Source organism: Perna viridis, chromosome 6 (genome assembly GCF_037379345.1).
Source record: "Perna viridis isolate PV_CMFRI_1.1 ecotype Kerala chromosome 6, ASM3737934v1, whole genome shotgun sequence".
NCBI lineage: Eukaryota > Metazoa > Mollusca > Bivalvia > Mytilida > Mytilidae > Perna > Perna viridis.
The window spans coordinates 35,955,268-35,980,248 of NC_142450.1; the positions used below are offsets into that span (position 1 = coordinate 35,955,268).

At 31.9% G+C, this 24,981-nt stretch overlaps 1 protein-coding gene across 4 annotated transcripts in view; it reads right to left on the minus strand.

The window, feature by feature from the left end:
• Positions 1–24,981, minus strand: part of LOC148614746 (uncharacterized) — a 52,147-nt gene that overhangs the window by 13,569 nt on the left and 13,597 nt on the right. For 3 of the 4 annotated variants that reach the window (XR_015923772.1, XM_088589072.1, XM_088589073.1), the window contains exons 9-27: positions 24,703–24,774; positions 24,259–24,462; positions 23,845–24,005; positions 23,187–23,361; positions 22,617–22,793; positions 21,569–22,018; positions 21,231–21,323; positions 19,969–20,081; positions 19,372–19,503; positions 18,543–18,664; positions 17,933–18,034; positions 17,145–17,255; positions 16,373–16,740; positions 15,925–16,110; positions 14,396–14,560; positions 13,415–13,587; positions 4,819–4,939; positions 4,024–4,101; positions 1,387–1,490 (exon numbers count right to left, since the gene is read on the minus strand). Coding sequence is in view for 3 of the 4 variants with exons in the window: in XM_088589072.1 (XP_088445198.1) it covers positions 1,387–1,490; positions 4,024–4,101; positions 4,819–4,939; positions 13,415–13,587; positions 14,396–14,560; positions 15,925–16,110; positions 16,373–16,740; positions 17,145–17,255; positions 17,933–18,034; positions 18,543–18,664; positions 19,372–19,503; positions 19,969–20,081; positions 21,231–21,323; positions 21,569–22,018; positions 22,617–22,793; positions 23,187–23,361; positions 23,845–24,005; positions 24,259–24,462; positions 24,703–24,774 (3,107 nt within the window). In the remaining variant the exon portion in view is untranslated. Of the gene's footprint in view, positions 1–1,386; positions 1,491–4,023; positions 4,102–4,818; positions 4,940–11,852; positions 11,944–13,414; positions 13,588–14,395; positions 14,561–15,924; positions 16,111–16,372; positions 16,741–17,144; positions 17,256–17,932; positions 18,035–18,542; positions 18,665–19,371; positions 19,504–19,968; positions 20,082–21,230; positions 21,324–21,568; positions 22,019–22,616; positions 22,794–23,186; positions 23,362–23,844; positions 24,006–24,258; positions 24,463–24,702; positions 24,775–24,981 lie in introns of those variants that run through there. The other variant, XM_088589074.1, reaches the window with a different exon arrangement.

Below are 24,981 nucleotides of genomic sequence, written 5' to 3' on the forward strand. Positions count from 1 at the left end.
TTTGGAAATAATGATATGTGAACAATTTTACTAGTTGTGATGGACAAACACAAGAACACCTACCATTTTTTATTCCCATGTCATGTTGCGGTAAGGATCAATTAATCACTGTGATGATAATCATTACCTTAACTAGAAAAATTGTTCAATTTATACTGGTTGAATTTGCAAAAATAATGGAAAGCTTCCATGACACAGCAATTAATCAAAATAATGTCCCCATTCAAGCCATCTTATAGGGCTATTTCATGGTTGTCTGAAAATCTTTGAAACTGACAAAGCAATTCTAATACATGTAGTACTCATTAACATCTACACTGACTTTATTATACAGTTTTCTCAAAGCGCCACCTGTCTGTGATGTACACTCCATTAACTCACTAATTTACAACCAAATATATTAAATATTTTATTTGAAACACCTCCCATAATAAAGGTCCAAAAAAAACTCCAGCCTTTGTGAAATTAGAATATTTTCTGTTATTGAGGTCATGTCTTTCATGCTTGATCTTTGTAATGCGCAATTTATTTTTTTTTTAAAACACAATCATAACAAAACACTGTCATATATATGCTAATTTGCAAAGGGGCTTTTAGGAGAAAAGTTAAAATGAACTAATTGGTCCTACTTTTCTGGTCATAAAATTTTATGTTAACTACCCTTCTTCATTTAACACCCATGAATGTACTGATAATTTGGCAAATCCATTCAAATTCACATAATAATTAACAAGTAATTTGGATGCAGATCAAAGGAAAACAAAACTACCCAAGGTATGGAAGATATTTGTACTTAAAAAAAAAATTTCATTGGACCTCCACTTTGATGCTGAAGGTGACATTATGTGAACAATTTCTATGCTTTTTTTCAAGTAAAAAAATGTATCTCATAGGGAAAAGAGAATGGAAAACAAAGTGATTTTCCATTGATGATTTTGATAACTTGAAAAGCTTTATAAAATGACTAATTCTATTATTATTTCAAAAACACATCACAACATTTTGATATGAAAACTTTTTTTTCTTTTTATTTAACCCTAAATCTAAATTATAAAGATGGATAGTTCCTTAAAAAAAAATAACAAATAAAAATCACTGCTTCTCTTACCTCAAGTAAAATATCAAATACTTGAAAAAAAAGTCCCAGAACTCCTATAAAATTTTGTAAATCAAAATGGTGATATAGTATTGACACTTGCACTTCATATTCATAAACCAACCAAAACATTGAAGCAAAAAGTCAAGTGGTTTCAGAGGAGATAGACTGGACTCAAGTGCTGGAGACAGATAGATGGATCTCTTAACCACATCCTATGGAAGCAGCACAGCAAGGGACGAACAATATCATTTCTTATATGACCTGTAATAGAATAAAAGATAACATACCAGTATAGCAGGTTTGGATCAGCTTTGTGGGAATCCTGAATATCTACATCAAAATAGTTAAGTGCACTTGACTCTAACACCTCTAATGCTTTGTTATTGTCTTCCTAGAATAATAAAAAAATATCTCAAATTAGTCATGTACTCTATTAGTGCTCTTCTTAATGCTAAGTAAAACAATAAAACAACTTTGATCCCTGCAGACTTTGTAGGCCTTATAATAAGGATCATTTTGGCAAATGAAAGAATTTGGAAAAACCTTACAGTTTTGGAGATATATGAGAAAAACTTCTGACTGACTCCTTTGTTCTATTTTAAATAAGCATTCTGAGAATATTGCAAAACAATTCATAGTCCCATACTATCTCTTTATATCACTGACCTAAATACTACCTTGGATCATCAAGTAGAGAAATGACCTTGATTTTTAAAGTTTGGAAAAAAAATCAGCTAAGCAGAATGAAATGTGAACTTGATCTGTAATTCACCAAGGTAGACACACCAAAAATCATCTCAATATCTGCAAGTGTTTAGAAAAAAAAGTGAGCAAAACTTAAATTTTGGTTAATTCAAGGGCCATAAATCGGATAAAATCAGCTAAGCCGAATAAAACCTTAGCTCAATATCTGCAATTGTTTAGAAAAAAATGCAAAAAACTTAAATTTCAGTAAATTTTTCAAAGTTCAAGGGCCATATACAACTCAAACAAAAATTTGCCAAGTGGAACGAAACCTATACTTAATCTGTAACTCATCAAGGTAGACTCACACACCAAAAATCAGCTAAATATCTGCAAGCATTAAGAAACAAGAGGCTCCCAGGAGCCTAAATCACTTACCTGCTTAAATTTTGGCCTTTCAAGCGCAATAACTTTAAGAAAGAGTGGTCTGACAATTTTGACTCAAGAAGACTTTAGTAGGACTTATCATAAGGATCATGTCATCAATTGAAAGTTTCATTCTATCTATTATAGCCTTCAAGATATTGGCTGAAAACTGCTAAAAAAAACTCATTTTTCACCTTTAAAGGGCAATAACTCTTAGAAGGAGTTGTCTAACAACTTTGATCCTTGGAGACTTTTGTAGGCCTCATTCACGGACGCTTTTTTTTTTTAATTATATGTGTTATATGATGTTACATACATGCAGACAAGCTACATATGTAAGTGACTGAATATTTTGGACAAAATAAAATAAGCCTGCAGACTGAATGATTGACTATAATATATAAATGAGATTGAATTTCTATACCTCTACCCCTTTCTAAATTTATTACAGCAAAATTAATATAAGATTGAGTAAATCAAAGCTTTTTGCAAAGCTTTGTCCCATTGATTTTGACTTTTTAGCATTACTGGATTAAGTGGCCAGGTGAGCTATAAGTTAATACCAGTATAAAGGGAACAAGAAAACCCTTTAATTGGGTTATCCCCCTCGCAAGCATATCTTGCAATAATCATCAATTTAGGAGGATGCCCTTAGAAAATATATGGATAGCAATATTTCTTTGCAGAGGGTACAAATATGCATCATAATTTGTATCTGGCAACTAATTTTATTGCTCTTTTAAGGGAAAGGGCAGAAATATCTCAAAAGGTTTATAATTTATTTTACAAACATCAAGAAACATAAAATCAATTTATGTCCAAAAAAAGCAATGGAGCCTTAAAAGTTAAGTTTCCTCGCCCACATGTTTTTATCGAAAGTATTTAAAAAGTACAGAAAATTGTATTTTCCATTTTTTCTCTTTATATTTTTAATAATAAAAATTTCTTTCTGCTATGAATTATTCATGCCTAAAATCTTATTTCAACGACATGGAGATATAATTGTATTTATTTTTTTCAAATGTCATGATTTACAAGCCTTTAAAATTTCAAAACATTCCTCATCACAGCATTACCATACAAAATACATAGTAACAAATTCATATGTCACCCATCATATAGCCTATGGCATGAAACAGATTTTATCAGTACATTTTGTGACATTTAACCACATCTTAAAGAATTGTAGAATCCTATTAAACTTGTGCTGAAGCTATCAACATTTTTATTACAACATATAAAATTTAAACAAAATATTGTCAGTATCATTATTCAGTAGTAATGGTATGGAATCAAAGGAAACCTAGATTATAACATCAACTACATTACATAGAAGAGATACACCAACCAAAAATATAACCTTGAATCATGATATAGGCTTCAAACACTGTCTCTACACTAAGGTGCAGATCTACCAATACACATATGGAAGACTTTATAGCCCAATAAGACACAACAGTGATGTAGAATTGGCATTTTCTATTACCTAAGGCAAGTAAATTTTGGACATATAAGTTTTACATGTTGATTTCCATTCTAGGAAAGTAAATTTTCATGACAAATTTTCCATGGTATAAATGAAAATTAAAAAAATTTTGGAGCACTGAATAGAAGCTGAAAAAATAATTTGTGAAACTAACAAAGCATCATGCTTGTTCTTATGAAAAAAATAATATGTCTTCCATTCCAACTGGTTCTAAGTTTGAAAGAGCAAACTTATGAAAACTTAATACGACCTGTAACAAGCACATCTATAAATTGATGAACCATCTCTCTTGAAAGATATATCAATAATTCTAGACAAGATAACATACCTGTACCATTTCATAGCTTGCTGCATAATAACTCAACTGAGAACTAAATCTGTTGGCTGCCAGGGCATCAGCAAATACCTACAGAGTACAACAAATAATTTCAAGAATGGCGAACATTTTTTGAGGTTCTATCATTCTCTATTTTAGCAAAGTATTAGGCAATGTGAACATAATAGCTCACCATGTTCTAGTCAAATAACTTAAACCATTTCTGTCTATTTCAACATCTCTGACACATGAAAATAAAGGAAACTAAAATTAATACCTCAATTTAAAAAAAAATCCAAGTACTTTAAATTGTGAAACATATACCATTATTCAATGAAATGCAACATTACAATGTTAACAGTCATGCCAAAGCAAGAAAAATTTTAGTATGAAAAATTAAGGCACTGAATTTGTATGTGAGTACAAAGTCAAATGATTCCTTAGACTCAATAGTAATGTAATATCATAGAAAGTCCTTAGTTGGGAGAATCTTTATAAACAAACTAAAGGAATTCTATCTACAATTTTGTATTATGTATCATCTACCTCAGCAGATAAAGATCTGATGTGAACAAAATTACAAAAGTTTAATTATCTCCCATTTCCAGTCCTCTGACAATAATTATAATCCTTCATGCACATTAACATGACGCCCAACTTCCTTGGAAATTTCATCAACATCAGGTAAGTTGTTTAAAATGTATTGTGCTTATAAGAAATATAGACAAACAGACAAGGAGAGAGGTAGAGAGTATAAAAATAACAATTTAATAGCAAAGGTAACAGGTAAGCTAATTGAATATGAACCTGTCGTGTCGCAACTGGATCACCACAAGTAGAGTACAGCTCTGCAACACACAACCAAACATCGAACAGACCAGGGTCCATCATCAGAAGTCTACGACAGAGACCAGCAGCTTCTTCATATCTGAAAATAATGGTGGCTTATTAATATACAGGTTGTAAGCAAGAAAAACAACAAAACAGTCACAAACAAACTGAAATTTATCAAGTGATTTATTACTCTGATAAGCTACCATATAAACAAGAATACCCCTAAGAATGGCATCCCAAAGCCTTGTACAAACTCATCTTTAATACCTCTACATCTTTTTTGACAGGGTTTACATAAGTCTTTATAAGAACTATTTTTGCCTGTGTATGCAGGACATTTCTTTGCCATATAAATATTTTACCAAAATTATGACCTTTAAGCTTTATATATAATATGATTCTAGTTATCAATATGGCCTAACAATGTCACTCCTGTGTCTAGTTTAGTCAAAAGCATTGTGAATGGCAGGTTGTGTTGCTTATCCTTTTTGGATTTCATTGGTGAGGAAATAAAAATATGAATCATGCATGCTACTTTTACAAAGAATGAGCTACTTTTACAAAGAATGAAATACGAATATGAATCTTACAAGCCCCTTTAACAAAGAATGAAAGAAGAGTGAAGCCATGGTACAAGATAGGAGTCTCAAATGTTAGTTTAAATTAATATCCAGTCAATTCAATTTAACTTTGGTTAATTGACATGTGAAATTGTCATTTCATGATATCAACTCATTAAGGACAAATGTCTTTACTACCCAACAAAGAATAGTTACGTAATACTGAGGCAACACGACAACGACTTCTAAAACTATTGTAGATCGAAATCATTATATTCAATTAAAATCAAGGACTCTTAGCTATCTCACACATAGATCTAGTCATAAATTTTATACATTTCACACTTAAAAGATTTTAATAAAAATCAGTTTTGTCGAAAGTCAACAATATATAAACGGCTATCAATGCAAGCCTAGACTTAAATTTCGATAATAATTCTTAATAGCTTTTCTCAACGTCTCATGATTTCTTGTGAACATTTAAAAACGACAAGCAATTAGATATAACTACAAAATTTGTAAAAAATGTATTAACAAGCATTTATTAAATTATTTTGTTGTACCTTTCAATCTTTAATTTGTGGTTAAAAGGTCAACAGTTAGCCTGTTCTGTTTACTGTCCTGATGTGACATGACTGTAATTGATATGAGTATATGATATGGGAGACAACTCAATACAGTCAAAGGAAATATAAATTTTTTTATTGAAAACATTTCAAAATAAAGTCAAAGTCTTGTTTAATTTGCTTGACCTGAATTTTAATATACATCTGTCTGCAATAAGGTAGATGCATTCAGTTTTAAACAAGGTGCTTAATTTAGCAGTGTACAAACTTTAAGACAGCATTTATTTTTTTAAGTTTATTTCTCTACCTTCCATATTCAAGATAAAAATAAAACTTAATAAGTTTCTATATGAAAGACCTCTTAGAACTTGACAAGTCTATACTTTGAAAAATATAATTTCAAAAATAACAAAAGGCTTCACCGAGCACAGCGTCATACGACTGCAGTGATCAAACCCTGAAAAGTTGGGGCAAGTGTGGATTCAATATTAATTCTTGACACACGTAAGCATAAGGACTTACAATTCATTATGAATACATCAAATGGTTTGGACACTAAATTCCATAAAATTTTAAATTAAGTAAAAAATTTAAAAAATCAGTCCAAAAATAAACAAAGTCGATGGTTGAAAAATGCAGGCAGGATTTTTATGAGGAGTCTTATAAAAAATTTTGGAAATCAGACTAAAAACTAAAAAATTATTGACCCCTTATAACTCGAAAACCGTAAAAGATATCTGAAATCTGATTGAAATGCACTAGCAGGAATTTTACAGAGCAATCCAATGAAAACAAGTTTTGAAATTGGACCAAAAATTAAAAAGTAGATATTTTGGGGTGTGACCCCTTTGTTCCCTTATAATTCAAAGATAAGAGAAATCTGAAATCTGATTGAAGAACGCAGGCAGGGATTTTTCTGAAAAATTCAGTAAATTTTTTTTTTTCAAAACTGGCCAAAAATAAAAAAAATTGAATTTAAAAAAAAACACACATTCTACATGGGTTGTAATAAAATGCCTCTTTTTACCCTTTTTGACCCCTTTTTCTGAAATGGTAGGTGCCACAAATCCAAATAAAAAGGAACCTTCCTGAAGTGGTAAGTAAAAACACATCAAAATTTCAGAACAATTGGTCAACCACAACTTAAGTTATCACATGGATACAAATTATCCCCAGACGCTGACGTCCACACCAACGACAGCCCCATAATATTATATGTATGCAAATTTTTTGCGGTTGTATAAAAAGAACATGGGACAATCTAAAGTCAATTTCTCATAGTCATACCAAATTGTATCAAGGGCTTCACAAAAATATATATATTCAATTCTTTTCCTAATAACAAAAAACAAGAAAACTCAAACAAACGGGTTGATAGAATAAAACAACTTGTCTTTTGAAGATTGGGAACACACACGCTGGAAATCATTAAATAAAGGACTTAACCTATTACAGTCATCCTAAATAAAGAATGACAGTAATTTTAGTTTGTTTTCATAAAGTTGACTGATTATCACTGAACTTAAAAATATTTTTTCATTCTTGACTCCAAAAACTATGATGCTGATCAGTTAAACAGAGGTTTAGAACTATATACTTCATGATCAAATTAACAAGTATTCAACACAGTTTTAGTCATGGTTTTAAGTTATTCAAAACAGTGGCAAACTTTGATCAATTACATAAAACTAAAAGAAAATCTTGAGATAATATGGGTGTACAGTGAGACCACCTCCTCTGAATCTGTCATTGACAGAAAACGAAATTCTATAACTTCCATGTTGATAAATTGCGTGGCAAAAAAAAAACAAAACAAAACAACAACACAATACTTGCTTTAACAAATGCCTCTTAAGTAGCACTCCAGCTAAGAATCATGCAAAATGTGATTCATGGGTAGAAAGCCTACATATTTTTATTTTTGATGTTTGTTCGAATTGCCATAGTAAACAGAAACAAACTTTCAGTTTTTCATGTAACCCGTGTTCTTAGGAGATAAAAATTATATAGAATGCACTGTAGATTTCAAAATTAAGGGAGACAACTCTATAAATGACACTCAAATATAATAGAATCTATTGGATTTTCAATGTTGATTATCTCCTATGAGCAGGCAGATTTGAATGAAAAATTACACAATTCTTAAAATAGACCCATAAAACAACTTAATTACAAAAATAAAAATATGTAGCCTTTTTTGGGGTGTATCACATTTTTCAGATTTTGCATGATTCTTACAAAGACTGCTACTTTAATTCTAGTTACACAAATTATGTAATAGTGAATGGATTAAGTCAAAATCAATGAAAATTTAATATTGTATGAAGACAAAAAGCACCACTGTACTTTTAAAACATAGCCATTTGTTAGATATCCTTAACAGTTTAAAAATTATGATATATAATACAAATCAATGACTTTATACCTAGAAACATTTCCATTTTAGTTAATTATGACCTGTTCCAAACTAACAAAAAAAGGTAATGGATGATAAACTAATAAATTTTGTCAAAATAAGTAAATAATCAGTTAGCACTTTGTAAACGAGACCAATCTATCAAGTTCACGCCAGTATTTGATGCATACAAGTGTTATTTAGACCCAAGATTAACTGCATTTCAGATCAATCAAAGTCTATTTGAACTAATTTTTCTACTACGCCCTGTTGCATTTTTTTCAATTAAAGACACCATGTTTTTGCAGTGTAAATGGGACAATTGTCTTAAAAGGACATAATTAATCAATAATAGAATATCTAAAATTGTAGATATAAAGTTTATTGTAACAAGTACCAGGTCAATATTGTTACTAAATCTTTGACTTATTTTTTTCTTGACGTATCAGAATCAGAAACAAACTGTCCTAGTGTATTCTGTTCATTGACAATTACCAGTAAAGTAATCGTATTATGCATAGTTGCACTTATTCACAGGATAAATACCCATTTTTCTGCAATGCAATGTCGGTGCATATTGTCCTGGCTCTAGACGACACAAGATATTTTTCAATTTATACTGACACGTAAAATATCATTAATACATGAATGAGCATCAGAACATCTGATATCACACTGACCAATATAAGACAAATTTGAAAATATAATTGAGTGAACCTCCTAACACCAAAACCATCTGTTTTTTAATATAAATGTCTATTCTACACTCAATGCTTTAGACTACTCTACAAAGGTTTACTTTTTTGCATAGGGCAATTTGAGTGCATAAAACAGATACTTAATATTTTTCATTTGACATTGATGTATAAAAGCTTTACACACTGACCATTGGTACCAGTGTATGCAGATCATCAAGACAGATTACCCTAAAATAAATCATACACACTGACCATTGGTACCAGTGTAGGTAGATCAAGACAGATTACCATAAAATAAATCAAACACACTGACCATTGGTACCAGTGTTGGTAGATCATCAAGACAGATTACCATAAAATAAATCATACACACTGACCATTGGTACCAGTGTAGGTAGATCATCAAGACAGATTAATCTAAAATAAATCATACACACTGACCATTGGTACCAGTGTATGTAGATCATCAAGACAGATTACCCTAAAATAAATCATACACACTGACCATTGGTACCAGTGTAGGTAGATCATCAAGACAGATTACCCTAAAATAAATCATACACACTGACCATTGGTACCAGTGTAGGTAGATCATCAAGGCAGATTGACCTAAAATAAATCATACACACTGACCATTGGTACCAGTGTAGGTAGATCATCAAGGCAGATTGACCTAAAATAAATCATACACACTGACCATTGGTACCAGTGTAGGTAGATCATCAAGACAAATTAATCTAAAATAAATCATACACACTGACCATTGGTACCAGTGTAGGTAGATCATCAAGACAAATTAATCTAAAATAAATCATACACACTGACCATTGGTACCAGTGTATGTAGATCATCAAGACAGATTAATCTAAAATAAATCATACACACTGACCATTGGTACCAGTGTAGGTAGATCATCAAGACAGATTGACCTAAAATAAATCATACACACTGACCATTGGTACCAGTGTATGTAGATCATCAAGACAGATTACCCTAAAATAAATCATACACACTGACCATTGGTACCTGTGTTGGTAGATCATCAAGGCAGATTAACCTAATATAAATCATTCTTATTTAGAATTGGTCTCATCCTACTAAAGAGATATTGTTGTGTGACACAAAATTACAAAGTTGCTAAGAATATGACATCATTTGCTTTGTATCTCAGAATCAGATATACATTGTTTATAGATGGTAAAATCAAAGTATTATTTGAATTTTGAAATATTTTTTATTACAGAAAATAGTAAAAAAAATATATATATAAAATTTACACCTACTAAGGGTTGGGGGGGGGGGTTATCATGCTGTCATGACTAAGGGGATTAAAAAGTTTTCCTTGTTTTTTTATCCTACTAACTCCACTCCTCAGCTATGCCCAGATTGACTGAATCCCTTAGTAGAGGTAAGTTTTACAAATTATTTTTAGTTGTTTTCTAAACTCTCAAATACTTCCAAATTCAAATAATACCTTGTTTTAATATTTTTTTTGATGAAATAAAGAAATTTGATAAAAAAGAACAATTTTGGGGTTAAGCAGCTACTAGTTTTGTTATAATTAGGATAATTAATAAAAATTCTGAAAGCATGATCTAGTTTACAATAACTTTGAAATAATGGCCCATTTAAATTCTGAATACCACTGAAAAAGGCCAATTGGCAATTCTCAAAATTTAATCCCATTCACTAGTTCCAGCACTTGGTTACACCAGTGAACTATTATCTAATTACTGTAGATCATTAATATCCACACATATTACAAAAGATAAAAGGTTTGCCCTAAATGCAACACACTTTTATTCCAAAAATAGGTGTGCCAATAATTTTTTCCCATTGCATCAAAAAGACATGTTTTGGCTTTAAGAAAGTGTGTCTGCATTCCTTGCACACACATTTTTGAACAACACCATAAATAACATCTACATTAAGAAAAAATAAATGACTGCTTTCAGTTTAAAACAGATTTATGAGTGCCGTTGTGTGATATTTCTGTCGGCATGCTGACCTTGCATTCATCACACAGGTAAGAACCTCATGTCCTCAGGTGCAAACAGGTAAATAATTAATTACAGGTACAGACCTTTCGTCCCTCAGGTACGACCAGGAAACAAATTAATTAGTTTTTCAATGTAACATAACAATAATTTCACATAAAAACTGAAAAATTTTAACAATTAACATCTGGCACGAAGTGCACATTTTTAAACATATTTGTAAACATGTTTGTGGCAAGTTATACACTGCTGCTGTCCAAAAGTATGACAAGTTTTCTGTGTCATTTATTTTGGTTTTCAGTCATGACTATACTGTATATTCCTTCGGCATATTTAGGTAAAACCATTTTGAAAAATAAAAGCTGGTATCGCACTATATGTACAAGAAATATTAAGGGCAAATCGGCAAATAAAGGTCTTTTGGCTGTTCCCCTTAAGTAAACTTTGTGTAAAATGTTGAGAAAAATCTGAACAGTTTTATTAACCAAGGGGCAATAACCACTATAGTTCTTATTTTCAATACCCTCATAAATTGAATGTAATAGTAGAAACAGTCCATAAATGAATATGGAAAGATTCAACAGGCAAACATTGTGTATTGTCACCAAAACTAAGGGTCCAAACAGTTTGAATTAAGTAAACAATAAATTTTAGAGCATAATTAATATGAAAATCATCATTTAAATATATGACCTCATCAACATAACACCTGTTCCTGTACCCAAAGCCACATAGGGTGTAACTGTAAAGTATGATTATTACCTGCATTCAAACACATTATTTAGGACTGCCACAGATTGATAATGTTAACGCCATAACTAAACAGCCACATATCCCTTGCAGAAGTCAAATGTCAAATGTACAAAAAAGTCCAATCACTCCCTTAAAATAAGTCAAATGAAAATTTTAGTGTCACATATCAAGGTCATGTTTAACATTGTGTTATAAGACTAATATAAATATTTTTTACAACTCATATAGTAGCAGAAAATATTCATTTTTAGGATAATATGCACATCAGACATCAAACATTTACTTAGCAGTTTTGTGGAGTTTGCCTCCATTTGCAAGAAATAAGAATCATGTATCCATCTTTGCCTAAAATTTCCATGGTTGATGGTCTTTTTTAAAATTTCTAAATCGATCAACTGACCATAGTATTACATGCATTTGCTAATTTTTTTTATACAGTTTAACATAAGAACACTAGATCAATCCAACAGAACTAGCTTTGCACTTAAACAACATACTGAGCGAGCCTGCTTACTATTAGATCATCAGAATACCCACGGTGGTATTATGATTTTACATTTTATTAAACAAGGATGTAGGTGTTCATTGGAGAATCAATTAGTGTCTATAGATAGGAATCTTAGTGTTGTTCAAGTAAGATTTTGAAATACTGAAAATACAACAAAGATAAAAGCAGGCACACCTATTTCCTTATCAGCATTATCTTACATATGGTTATAATCTAGCTTTCATAAAGGGGTAAAGATAAGTGGAATTTCATTTTCTTTTTACTTTCACAGTTTAGCAAAATAATTTCTAGTCATCAACTGGAAAGACTGTTTGAAATGGCCTTTTATTCAGGCAACAATTATTATTTGTCTATACATGTATATCTATTAATATGACTCCAATCAAATGTTTTGTGGAGTGCAGCTTGACAGGACCACATGATCAAACCCTGATTTTTGATATCAGGATCTTATTGAGAAATATCCTGTTTCTGGAAAAAAAGATTATAGAGGATAGACTTGTATTATTTCATCCATATATCTTTTGCAGTGTTTTGATTTCTGATTTTTACAACTTAACACTGTGGCAATTTTGTACTCCCTTTTTGCAATGCACTGGAAAGTTAGACGTAATGGAGGCCAGAGGTTTAATCATATCACCAACTATTTCCAATGGAAATGCCTGTACCAAGTCAGAACCATTGTGATTGTCTAGAAATTGACATATGTTATAAGGACCATCCCTCTTGACTATTGCCTTAAGTTTAGCAGTTCAATCAAGTTATTATCCTTCTAGTATAAATAAAGGTCAATAAAGCACCAACACCTCTGAAGTTAAATTGTGATTAATTATTACACAAAGAAAAAGTTTCTCGCCTTGAACTAAGCTGGTCAAGAACTTAAAAATTAGAAAATTGACCACTTTCCTATTCTGGTCAACTACGTAAATCAAATATAAGATAAAACCATAAAATATTGGCATCAAACACAAGAACAATGTATCCCTTAAACAATTCAAATGATATTAAATCTTGTTTCATGGTTGAGACCCCTATCCATAATTACAGTTATGCGACAGATAATCGTAATACATGATGTATATGTATACTGACTTTTGTTGTGACTGTAGAAGTCTAAAGATGTTAACATAGAGGACCTCTACAGCAGGGTCTGTTTTTCCCATGGCACTCTTACACTCTTCTACAGCTTTCCACATGAGGGATTTGAGGACTTCAACTGATGAGGAAATCTGGGGAAGGGTACTCCATGGAATAATTAACTTATCCTGCAATAGAAAATATCTAATGTACTGTACATATATGTATGAAGTTTCAGAATGTGATGACTATTCACTACACTGCTCCAACGGATCAAATTGATACTGGGAAGATAATGTAAGTATAGAAGGGTCTGAAAAGCAAATTTTTGGTCATTCCCTCCGCAGGACTAAATACTCGTAACATCTGTGGCAACACCACCTGCACTAAGTCCTGTGCCCTAGACCACTTGGCCAGCTAGGCTATATAAAAATACAGCTTTCGCTGGCCACGTTATCCCTCCTCGTAGGATTAATCTAGGGTTGTAACGATGTATGGTAGTACGGGACAGTTCATTTAGGTGTTATTATGTAGGATGTAGAATCATAGATACATGTCACAACAAATCAATATTATACGATGTCTCAGAATGTGACACCTGTTTCTTGCTACACTGCTGCATCAGATCAAATTGATACAAGGAAGACAGTGTAAGTAAGAAAGCATAATTTGCACAGTAAAATTTGGTGAAAAGTTCTAAAATTCTGTATACACTGTATGTATAGTGCTTTGGGAGTTGATTAACAGATAGATAAGATATAAGCCACTGCAAAGCTGTGAACCGAGTCAAAACAATTATTCAATTTCATTTTTGAGCAACAAATATAATATATTCCTAAAACACCATGTATTTGATTTAAGGGTTACTAGATTATGTTTGTTAAAAAGTCAAAATTCAATTACCTATTTTCTTATATAGTTTCACCAGAAACATTTTGTTAAAAAAAACCTAACAATGTTAATAGGTGAATTCTTGTGTATATTTGAATTACTCACTTTATTAACAATCCTGCCTGATGACTGGTTCTGTGGATTATAGAGTTGAGGTGGAACCTGTTTAAACTCTTTCAGGTAGATATATGACAACCATAAAATACATTTGTCAGCAGGTTGGAGGCTTCTGTGGATCCAAGAGGTATCTTTTACATTCTTCAATTTACTCTGTAATTTTTTTAAATCATGAAGTTAGAATACTTGTCATATTGAGAAAACTAGGTTATGTGTGTTCCAGAGAATGTAAATAATTATACCAAAGGTTCAGGTAAAGTTACCTACACAGGCAAAATTATTTCACATGATTTTCTCACAAATTTCACATGATTTTCACCTGAATTGAGCAAATAAACTTAGTGACAGAGTTCATGTGAAATTTGGGTGAATGGAGCCTTCACATGAAATTCACATGAAATATTCACATGAAATTCATGTTTAGTGAATTTCACATGAAAATCATGTTAATTTCATGTGAAGCTCGATTAACATGAATTTCACGTGAAAAATATTTGCCTGTGTACTCCACTGATAGTATATCAATAAGAGTTAACCTCAGAAAATTCTAAAGCAGGGGATCTCCCTCTCAAAATTTTCTCAGACATTGGTAGAAATTTTATTTTCATGACATGTTTTATGTTTAGCAGGCCCTTATTTGATCTTATTTCCAATTTCACTGCAACTTTTTCTTGTGACATCCTTTCTCCTGAAAGATGACTAACAATGTTTCCCTGTATTACAATGACAGTAAATAAATGATCTCTATCACAGGCTTGAGATTAATTTATTTTGAGCTTCTGGGTGAAAGTAGTTTATTATGATTATAAGCTTAAAATTCATACAACACAGGAAAATTTCTGAAGCTGGCAAAATCTGATACTTTCAAACAGGCATGAGAGTGAAAAATAGTTGAATTCTTTATAAAATATCTGGAGGTTCATGCCAAAAGCAGGTGACTTAACACCTATGTATATCACCTGTGTAACAACACAAAGATTGTGTGACAGTCATGAGTGTTCCAGAAATTGTAAGTAACTATACCAAATGTTTAGGTAAAGTTACCTCTGATTGTTAGTATATCACCCATGTAACGACATAAAGGTCACATGACAGTAATGTCTACTGCAGGTGAAGGTCAAATTCATGATATGAAGATAAAAACTGTTAACAAAAGCTAGGGCCCTTAAAAGCCAGAGTTCCTAAAAAAATTTGACTTGATTTTTATCAAGACTAAATATATACCAAATCTGGTAAAAAAACAAAACAAATAGAACCAAATAAGTTTATATATGAGTAATAAATGTACACAATTTTTCTATAAAACACCCACCCCTTCACAACTTGGCAACAGGTTAAAAATAGATGGCTCAAATTCACAACAACAAAAAATAAATAAATCAAGCCTTAAGTTGTATATCAAGTTCAAAGTTCACAACAGGAATGTAATACTAAAAGTAAAACTCCAGAGATTCCTAAATTAAGCAGGGAGAAAATTTTGATACCAACTACGGCAAAATCATAAAAGGATTTCTTACCTGTAAAAACTTGTGCGCTGTCTTGAGTTTTCCTGACCAGATTAGCAATGAAGTTTTAAACAGTATGGTTTCTAAAATGTCATGTGAAATTTCTTCTTGCAACATGGAATTCTGGGTTTGTAGAAAGTTGAGAATCATATCACAGATGCTTAGTTTATCTTCACAAGATCTGGAGGCATTCATATACTAAAAAATAATATAAAAGACCTGAATTTCATTCACTGATTAAAAAAAAATCAAAATACAGAATACAATCTTGTCATGTGGTTTTTTTATGAGAAAAAGGTCAGTCAGAAGTCTCTTCTTTTCAGATATCTTGGATCACCAATCAACCAAATTTCCCTTTCTGTCAGTGTACTAGTATCACATAGATATCCATTTCACATAAATAGTTACTATTTCTTCAGGATAAAAAAAGGTCAAAGGTCAAATCACAAGTAATACTAACCTGCCACCAGAGATCATAATGCTGAGTGTACTCTAATGCTGTGGCACACAGATCTACAAGGTCTGTACTCTCCTTATGTCGGCTATACAACCTTAAATAATTCTTCCACAATTCACTACTGTCTTTATTCTCCTCTAGACCTCTTGCTAACACATTTAAAGCATTGTCTAAGTTACTGGACTCCGATCCTTGAGGTTCATACAACTTTTTGCAAGCTAGTTTTATCCAGAGGTCAACATTATCTGGTGAATCTAATACTGAAGTTTCTAAGTCCTGAATGTTTGCTGTTTCTGACATGATGAAATATCTGATGTCTTGGTCACATATCACATTGTCTAAATCACGCAAATTCACTGGTTTTTCAAATTCTGAAACAATTAAAAACAAAATGTTGAAAACATTTCAAAACAAATAGAAAATATTAATGACATGGGACTTGATTTAGGATCAACTCTACAATGTCAGTTTTAACAGTTCAAAGATATAATATATTTTGTGTTTTTTTTTAAAGTAGCAAATAAAAGGCATCCATACAAGTACCCACTTAAAAGATGAATACATACAAATACTGTGTAGCTTCAATATAATAACATATTTTTGGTGAACTCAGAACAAAGACAAGGAAGATGAGTTTCAATTTGAAAATGGTCATAACAAAACCTCAAGATCAGGGCTTAAAACAATTAAGTTATCCTTCTAGGACACAATACAATTATTTGGACTGGAAAAATAAATGAACTGATATTAACAAAATGGGAGTGAATGAGCATACCTAATTTTTCTACAGAGAGATCTTTATGTATTAAGTCTTTGTTACTTTTCAATGAGTCTGATTGATTTGGCCACCATTTTCTAGGATCTAAAAACATGTTGTGTGGTCTCTCTGAAATAAAAAAAAAATCCAGTGTTGAAGTCTTTAATAAGGACGAAGCATCAGCAACATCCAACATATGTAGATGCTCTGAAACATGAATGGTCCAAAACAGTCGTGTCTGAAACAATGTATGCAAATAGGAAGTGGTTCAAGCAGACACACAGTGTGTGTTATAGTAAGTCTCACATATTCCTGTGATTTAACATAACAACTGTGCTTTATCAACAAAATCCAAGGTTATTTGAGTAAAAAAAGCTCCGTCCCTCATAGGCAAAGCCTAAAATCATATTATGCAAATGTTGGGTAACAGAAAAAAATATGAAAGTTCATGCTTTAACTAAAATTAGATTTGGAATGATATCAGTTTGTTTGTTAGAATGAAAATTGGGTGTACCAGAGAATGTTAATAACTATACCAAATGTTCAGGTAAAGTTACCTGCTCCTCTGATTATTAGTATATCACCCGTGTAACAACATAAAGGTCACATGACAGTACTGTCTACTGCAAGTGAAGTTGTTCTATACATCATACCATCTATAAAGGCTTTTAGTGAAATGTCCCTACAACCCTGCAGATTATAAAAGGAGTTTTACATCCTACAGAAACCATTTCTCCTCTCCCTGGATATAGATAAGTTTCACTGTACTAACTTAATAATTTGTAAGGTATGAGGAAGTTACTTACTATGACCTGACTTCTCACTGACTTCACTGGTCATGAAGACATATAATCTATCGATTGTAAATGTAGATTCATACTGCTTCCTTTTCTGGGTAACAAACTGACCTGAAAAGATCAGTCAGAAAAATCAATATTAACATAAATGTCAAATGTATGATGGTTGATGATCATGAGGTATGAGGAACCTAGTCAGCAATATTACTTCAAAACTGTCTGAAACTACATATGCTACATCTAATCATACCACATTTTGAACACCACTCTGAGGTAGTAAAATATGCACAGGTTTCACTATATGTGGAAAGCTTCCCAGATGCCCCCATCTTACTTTTAAATGTTTATTTAGTTGCAGCCAAAGTCACATGACAGTCATGTGTGTTCCAGAGAATGTAAATAACTATACCATCTGTTTAGGTAAAGTTACCTGCTCCTCTGATTATTAGTATATCACCTGTGTAACGACATAAAGGTCACATGACAGTCATGTCTACTGCAGGTGATGTAAAGCAATAAACAAACAGTACAATTCAGTCAAGTCTGACTAAATATTTCTTCACTCTAGCTAATTTGAAATATCTTCCAGGTGATGTAATGAGCTATGTAGAAGACTTACCTATAGCAGACTGATATTGAGCAGTATTGGTACTTTTATCTACATCAGCTACAGTGGGACAATATGACAGGATGTCCTGCAATACCTCATCTTGAGACATCAAATACTGGGACTGATGTTGCCTGAAAAAAACACCAAATAAAATGAATAACTCATTAACCAAGTTCATCTCATATAGAAACTGAAGACAACAGTAACTACTCACACATTATAATGGATCAGTTGACCACCAATGTTCAAAAAAATATTTTAATGAAGAAGAAAGCCTGAGCTAGCATGAATGAAGATATCCATCACCTTGGTTCAGATGAAAAAATTCTGCATCAATAATAGAACAGTCATGTATGTACATGTTCCAGAGAATGTAAATAACTATACCAACTATTTAAGTAAAGTTACCTGCTCCTCTGGACATCTATGTTTCACCTGTGTAACGACACAATGTCACATGACACTCATGCCACGTTCAGGTGACTTTCGTAAAACAAGATTTATAATGGCTTATTTGTCCCTGTACACCTACTCATTTCAAAATCACAGATTATTATGTTTTACATATTCATATTGCTATTCACATACCTGTAAAAAACATGAAATTGCACACGTTGTCATGCTAGAAATACCCTACTCATACTCAAACAACAACAAAAATTACCACATTAGAATTCAATTAATCCAATGGGAGTTGAAATGTAAGTGACAAAATTCAGTCGCATAGAATGACAGACAGACAAAAAAGGTGATTTCAATATACCACCAAATTTTAGAGTGAGGTATAATATCTGAATATATAAAACATAAATATAAATGGGTATCTTTGAATACTAACCCTGCACATTCCTCGTCATGACATGTTCCCTGCAGATCAAATCTACACAACATCTTCCTTGGATTCAGTTTATTAGCTATAGTCGGAGAAGATAATGACATCTTTTCCTTAATTCTAAAATAAGGACTAAATCTGAAATAGAAAACTAAAGAATTTATGGCTTTTCAAATCAGGGATGAGATACTAGGAAAAACAGGGAAGCAGAAACTGGCAACGATGAAAGCAGATAAACAGTAAAATCTGTAACAGTAAAAATGAATCAAGTGATGTAGTGACGCTAATGTAAATGCATACCACAAATGATTGATCTAGCACTGCTTCATTTTTTAACTGACGTAATCAAAAAAGTTGAAATTAAAATCTTTAAAAAAAATGTCAGTCAATAGACCATGACTGTGGGGGCATATGCATGAAATGGGTATAATACTGTGATGAAGTAATGATAATGCAACTGCATTCTAAATTTGATTGACCTACATAACTGACCTAATCAGAAAAACTTCACATTAAGCCAACACCAACACTGACGCTATATACCTTAGTCTAGCCACCTGCCACTTTCACGCAAGATGAAAAACATCAGAAACAGAAAGTTACCTATATGACCTGAAGTGAAGTAAGGGACTTTTGTATTTTAAACTGGGCAAACTGGATAGGCTTTCTCTGGATTTCACTCTTGATAAAACTGGATTGTCTACTAATGATGAAATCTAAAACAGTAATAATTAAAAATTATATAATACAACCACCTTTCAAGTTTTTTTTTACTGCAACCTTTTTCAAATACTGTGATTTCATTTATTTTCTTTTGGATCAATTTCCGTGGTTGGAGGAAAAACAACATTTCACTGAATACTTGAATTTGTGGTTTGTGGGTCAATACAATAAAAAAAAATTGACACATTTCTCTGCATTTCTGGCAAATCATCACTGAAGCAATACTACTATTGCTCAAAATTTTAAAAGAAAATTAAGTAAGCATTGTAAGCATTGAAACTATTGAAAATTGTTTTATGGACGCATGTTTTCCCACACTGGCATTGGAATGCATTAGTGCCTTGATGCACAAGTTATTTTAATTGCAATTGTAGTACGAATGATACATCCTTATGGGAATCAAGATTTCCATTTCATGTTCCAGATTATGAGTAAAAGTTCTGTAAAGTCTAAATTCTTGCGAATGAAAACTTGAGGCACCATTGCTAGTTGTATGATAAATGGGATGTGGTAAAACCCTGAGTTTTCAAAAGGTCACTATTATGACAACCTCTATCAGTGGATAGACGAACAAAGCCGAGAATACCAAACATCACATATATGATTTATTTTTGGTTAACTGACATTACATAATACAGGCAGTCCCAAGCCCATCTGGGCTACAAAACAATTGATTTTCTCTTTAATTTGACAATTAAGGGTAACAAGATGTTGACTGCTCCTTATGGCTTCTTCCTGTGCCACTACAGATCTTAAACATACTTAGCATTCATTCACAGATACAAGTGTTTGTTGAAATCTTGATTTCATAGTTCAATTCTACCCAGGAAAACCATGAAAATAAGTACCCAACAAATGATACCACAGTATATCAATTAACCTAATTTTTCCTTTTTTGATTTCATATCATTGCTCCTATGAATCAATTTCAACAATTGTTACGTTTAGAATAGACAACTGAAATCAATAATTGTTCTGTTTTTGCCTCAAAACCTTTTGCATACATGGGAAGCACATAAAAAAGTAACCAGCAGGAAACATTTCAATGTGATAATAAAATTGTCAGTATGACTGAAATATTGTCACAATGCCTAAAACAATTTTTATAACTGCAGATGTAAAGTAGATATCTTAACCTATACCTGATGGTACTGTGGTGTTAGTGGCTGGTAACTGGGCAGGAAAGATACTTCAGGAATCTCTAAACTACTGAGGTATCTTTCTATGTTTTCATACTACAAAAAAAATTATGAGTTAAATTAACAGTTGATTTGATTATTTCATTTGATCATATCCTGACTAGGAAAATATAGTTAGTCATAACATTCTATTTGTTAGTTTATATTACATGTATTTCTTATCGAGTGTAAAAAAAATCTGATGCACTGTTACATCAAATCAAACTATTGAAGAACTCCTTTCTAAAATGTTTTACAAATGTTGGTGTCTCTATTATACATGTATATTTGTGTAAACTGACCTGTAGTGTCTTTAATTTCCTCAGCTGCAGCATATCAAGTTTATTTATATTTTCAGGGGTACTTTTAGGAGTTACACCTCCTCTATTGTCAGCTGATGATTTGCTCAACACAGAAACATTACATGATGTGTTGTGTACTATATTTGGCTTATTGCTAGGATTTATCTCCCTTAGAGATCTCCGTCTCTTACTGGGTTGTATTACAATGTCATCTGGAACATCAGAGTCAACTTCAATTTTCTCAAGTCGTGGTATTTGCTTCTTTAGTTTCTTTTCTGGTGATTTTGTTTTTTGTATGAGTGTATCTCTTTTTGCCTGCAGATCTTTCAGTTCTTGTATTTTTTTGCTGTAGTTATTGGCGAGTTTTTGAAGGCGTTCTTTTTCTCTGGCTAATTCTATCTTGTTGGCTTTGTCAACAGATCTTAAGTTCTCTTTCCCTTTTCCTGCATTCTATAAATAGAAGACAAATACATAGAAATGCTTTGGTTTTTTTAAGGGATACCAGTTGAAAATCATCACTGAAGAAGTTAAGAGGGTTACAAAATTAAATCAGTATGACAAAAAATCAATATGACCAATTTGTTAAATCAAATTCATGAGAACAAACTTTTACATAATATGCACACACATACTTTTTGAGCATCTATCAATATGAATATAAGTATCTTTTTTCAGGATTTCTATTTCCTGTGGTAATTCAAAGCCTTTTAAGTAAGTTTGTACTACTCAACTTCGTGTGAATTTAGTCATGCAGTTCGATGAAATATAAATTACAAAGAAACCAGATGATTATTAACATATTCCCTCCTATCTTTCTTGCATACCAAAAACTGACCATGTTAAGCTGGGGTTAAAATTTACTTTACAGAGTGAAAGGTCCTGGAATTCTCAAAGTATTAAAGCTCAGTCAACTTGATAAACACTAAAGTCCTCAATTAAGTGTCAATGAAAAGGTCTGACGGTCCAAAACCTAGGTGCAAAATAGATGACTCCAGACCTCATACCCATACTAATTTGAACCATTGACAAAGGTTAATAAAAATCTTACCACATTCATTACTGTCACTGATAGGTCAGATACATTATTTTTACCACCAGCTTTTGCAACTACAGATCTTGGTTTATATGTAGCACCAAATACTTTCTGGCCCATGGTTAAAAGTAATTTTTCTGAGTCTTGAAAGATCTGCATCTTCTTTTGAACTTGTTCCTTGTATTGTCTAGCCTGTTAAAAATACATATTAAAATAAGCAGTTTCAACATAATTTTTCCATCATGAAAAAGTGATTTCATCATTTTTTTAGAAATATTTTTAAAAAGCTGAACCCACACTGAGTGATCATAACAATACTAAGCCAGGATGTATAGATGTAAATTAACAGATTCTACTCATATTAAGAAAAGTACATGTAGAATTACTACTGCTTTTTCAGATTTTTTTGGTTCATTCATTGTTTTGATTATAAATGCTACATGTATTTGGTTTTCACAATGATTCTTAAATCCTTCATTCTCTTTTAAGACAGAAAAACAAAGCATAAGAATAATTTCCAATCTTTGTACAAATTTCCAGATCCATCATGATTTATAGTGATACAAAACTTGTACATGTACATACATGTTGTCTACTCTTCTCAAACTGTTCCTTGAAGAAGGAGTACAAACTTTCTGCTTTGGTCAACTGTTCCTTCAACAATGCAACTTTTTCCTGAGACTGCTTCATATTTTTCTGGAATTTGGCTGTTTTACTCAATAACATTTTAAACTGGCTTTGGTCCTTCAGTATGTTAGCCCTAAAATAATCACATGCACTTAACATAGGTTTTATGGTTATATTATCATAAATAAACATTTTGTAAAGTACAGTGGGGCTCGTCTAATGTGAGTACTCACATTAAGGAATACTTAACATAACTAATGTGGGATTTTTCTTAAAATGGTAAAAATTAAAATCCCATTTTTTATGATTAAAATGACAAAATTGCATTACTTAATCCATGCAACAATTTCTGAATTTACAGTCTTCCAGAATCCTCTGAAGTCTCATACAATTGGTAAAAACTCTTTAGAAGCCATCATTACTTTATTATCAGTGTGATTCAATGTTTACATGTTGAACTTTGACAGGAACTGTTTTAGAAGCATAACAACATGTATACCAAGCCATAACAGAATATGTACCAAGGTCAAACACATGTTTAATAATATGTTACTCATAGACAGTTCGATTTAGAATGATTTATTTACTGGAAGTCCATTGTCGAATCCAAACTTACCTCTGTTGTGTCATATTTACTTCCATCTGTTTTATCTTGATCTTCTCTGCAGCCATAGGATCAACTGGCTTGGGCTTCTCTACAATGTCAACAACTCTGGTTCCTGTTGGTTTTGTAGGCTCTGATTGATTCTTATTTTCCTGGTTCTTCAGATCTTGAAGCTAAAGATTTAAAAAAATGAGTATGATTGTTGAATTATTATTTCATGACTTTCGATGCCTGTATTTTGACACAATTTCAATTAATTAAAGGTTGAAATTAGCAAATCTAATGTGACCATTTTACTGTTTCCAAGGTAACCTTTACACAGTAATGCATGATAGCCCTTCAACGATATAAACTTTTTCCTATTTTTTTAAAGTAGGCATACAGTGAGCTGGTTGTAGAATATGGTAAATAAGGATTAGATACTACCTCTGAATTTCTCCTGGCTTCTTTCAAGAAAGAATCCAGTCCCCCTAAAAAGGCACTAGCTATAGGAATTTGCTTCTGGGATTTACTCTTCTTGGCTTCCATTAAGGCCCCTTTAGGTGTATGGGTTGATGAAATATCATAGGGTTTTTGGCTTGGTGTGTAAACAACTGATATTTCATTTAGGCTTTGGCTTGGTGTGTATGTCTGAAAGAAAAAAAAATACTAGTCAAAGTTATTTAACCCTTATTTTTACAATAAGCATGATCAAAATGCAATGGGTGTGCTGCAGCAGAACATTTGTACTTCTTAAAATACAAAATATTGAATTTATAAGTGGTATTACAGTTTGGAACAAAAAACAAATCCATTGAATAATGGATCTGAAATGGTTGAATCTTGACTTGTTTAAAGAAAGGCGTGACTATCATAGCATTGGACACTAACCTGTTGATCTCCTTCTTCTTCACTAGAAGTATCCTCTGATGGGTTAATAATGATTGGCTGTTGAATTGGGAGCTGAATCAAAATTTAATACCATGTAAGATTTATATATTTCATTAAAACAATTTCATAACCTGAAGAAATAGTTTTGGTAGAATGCACACTCACAATGGAAACTGAAAAGAAACAATTTAAAGTATAATTAGCTGGAAAAATGAAGTAACTTCAGTAGGGATTTCCCCAGGAGGTGTAGCAGGTTGCTGGAATACTCTATAGCATTTT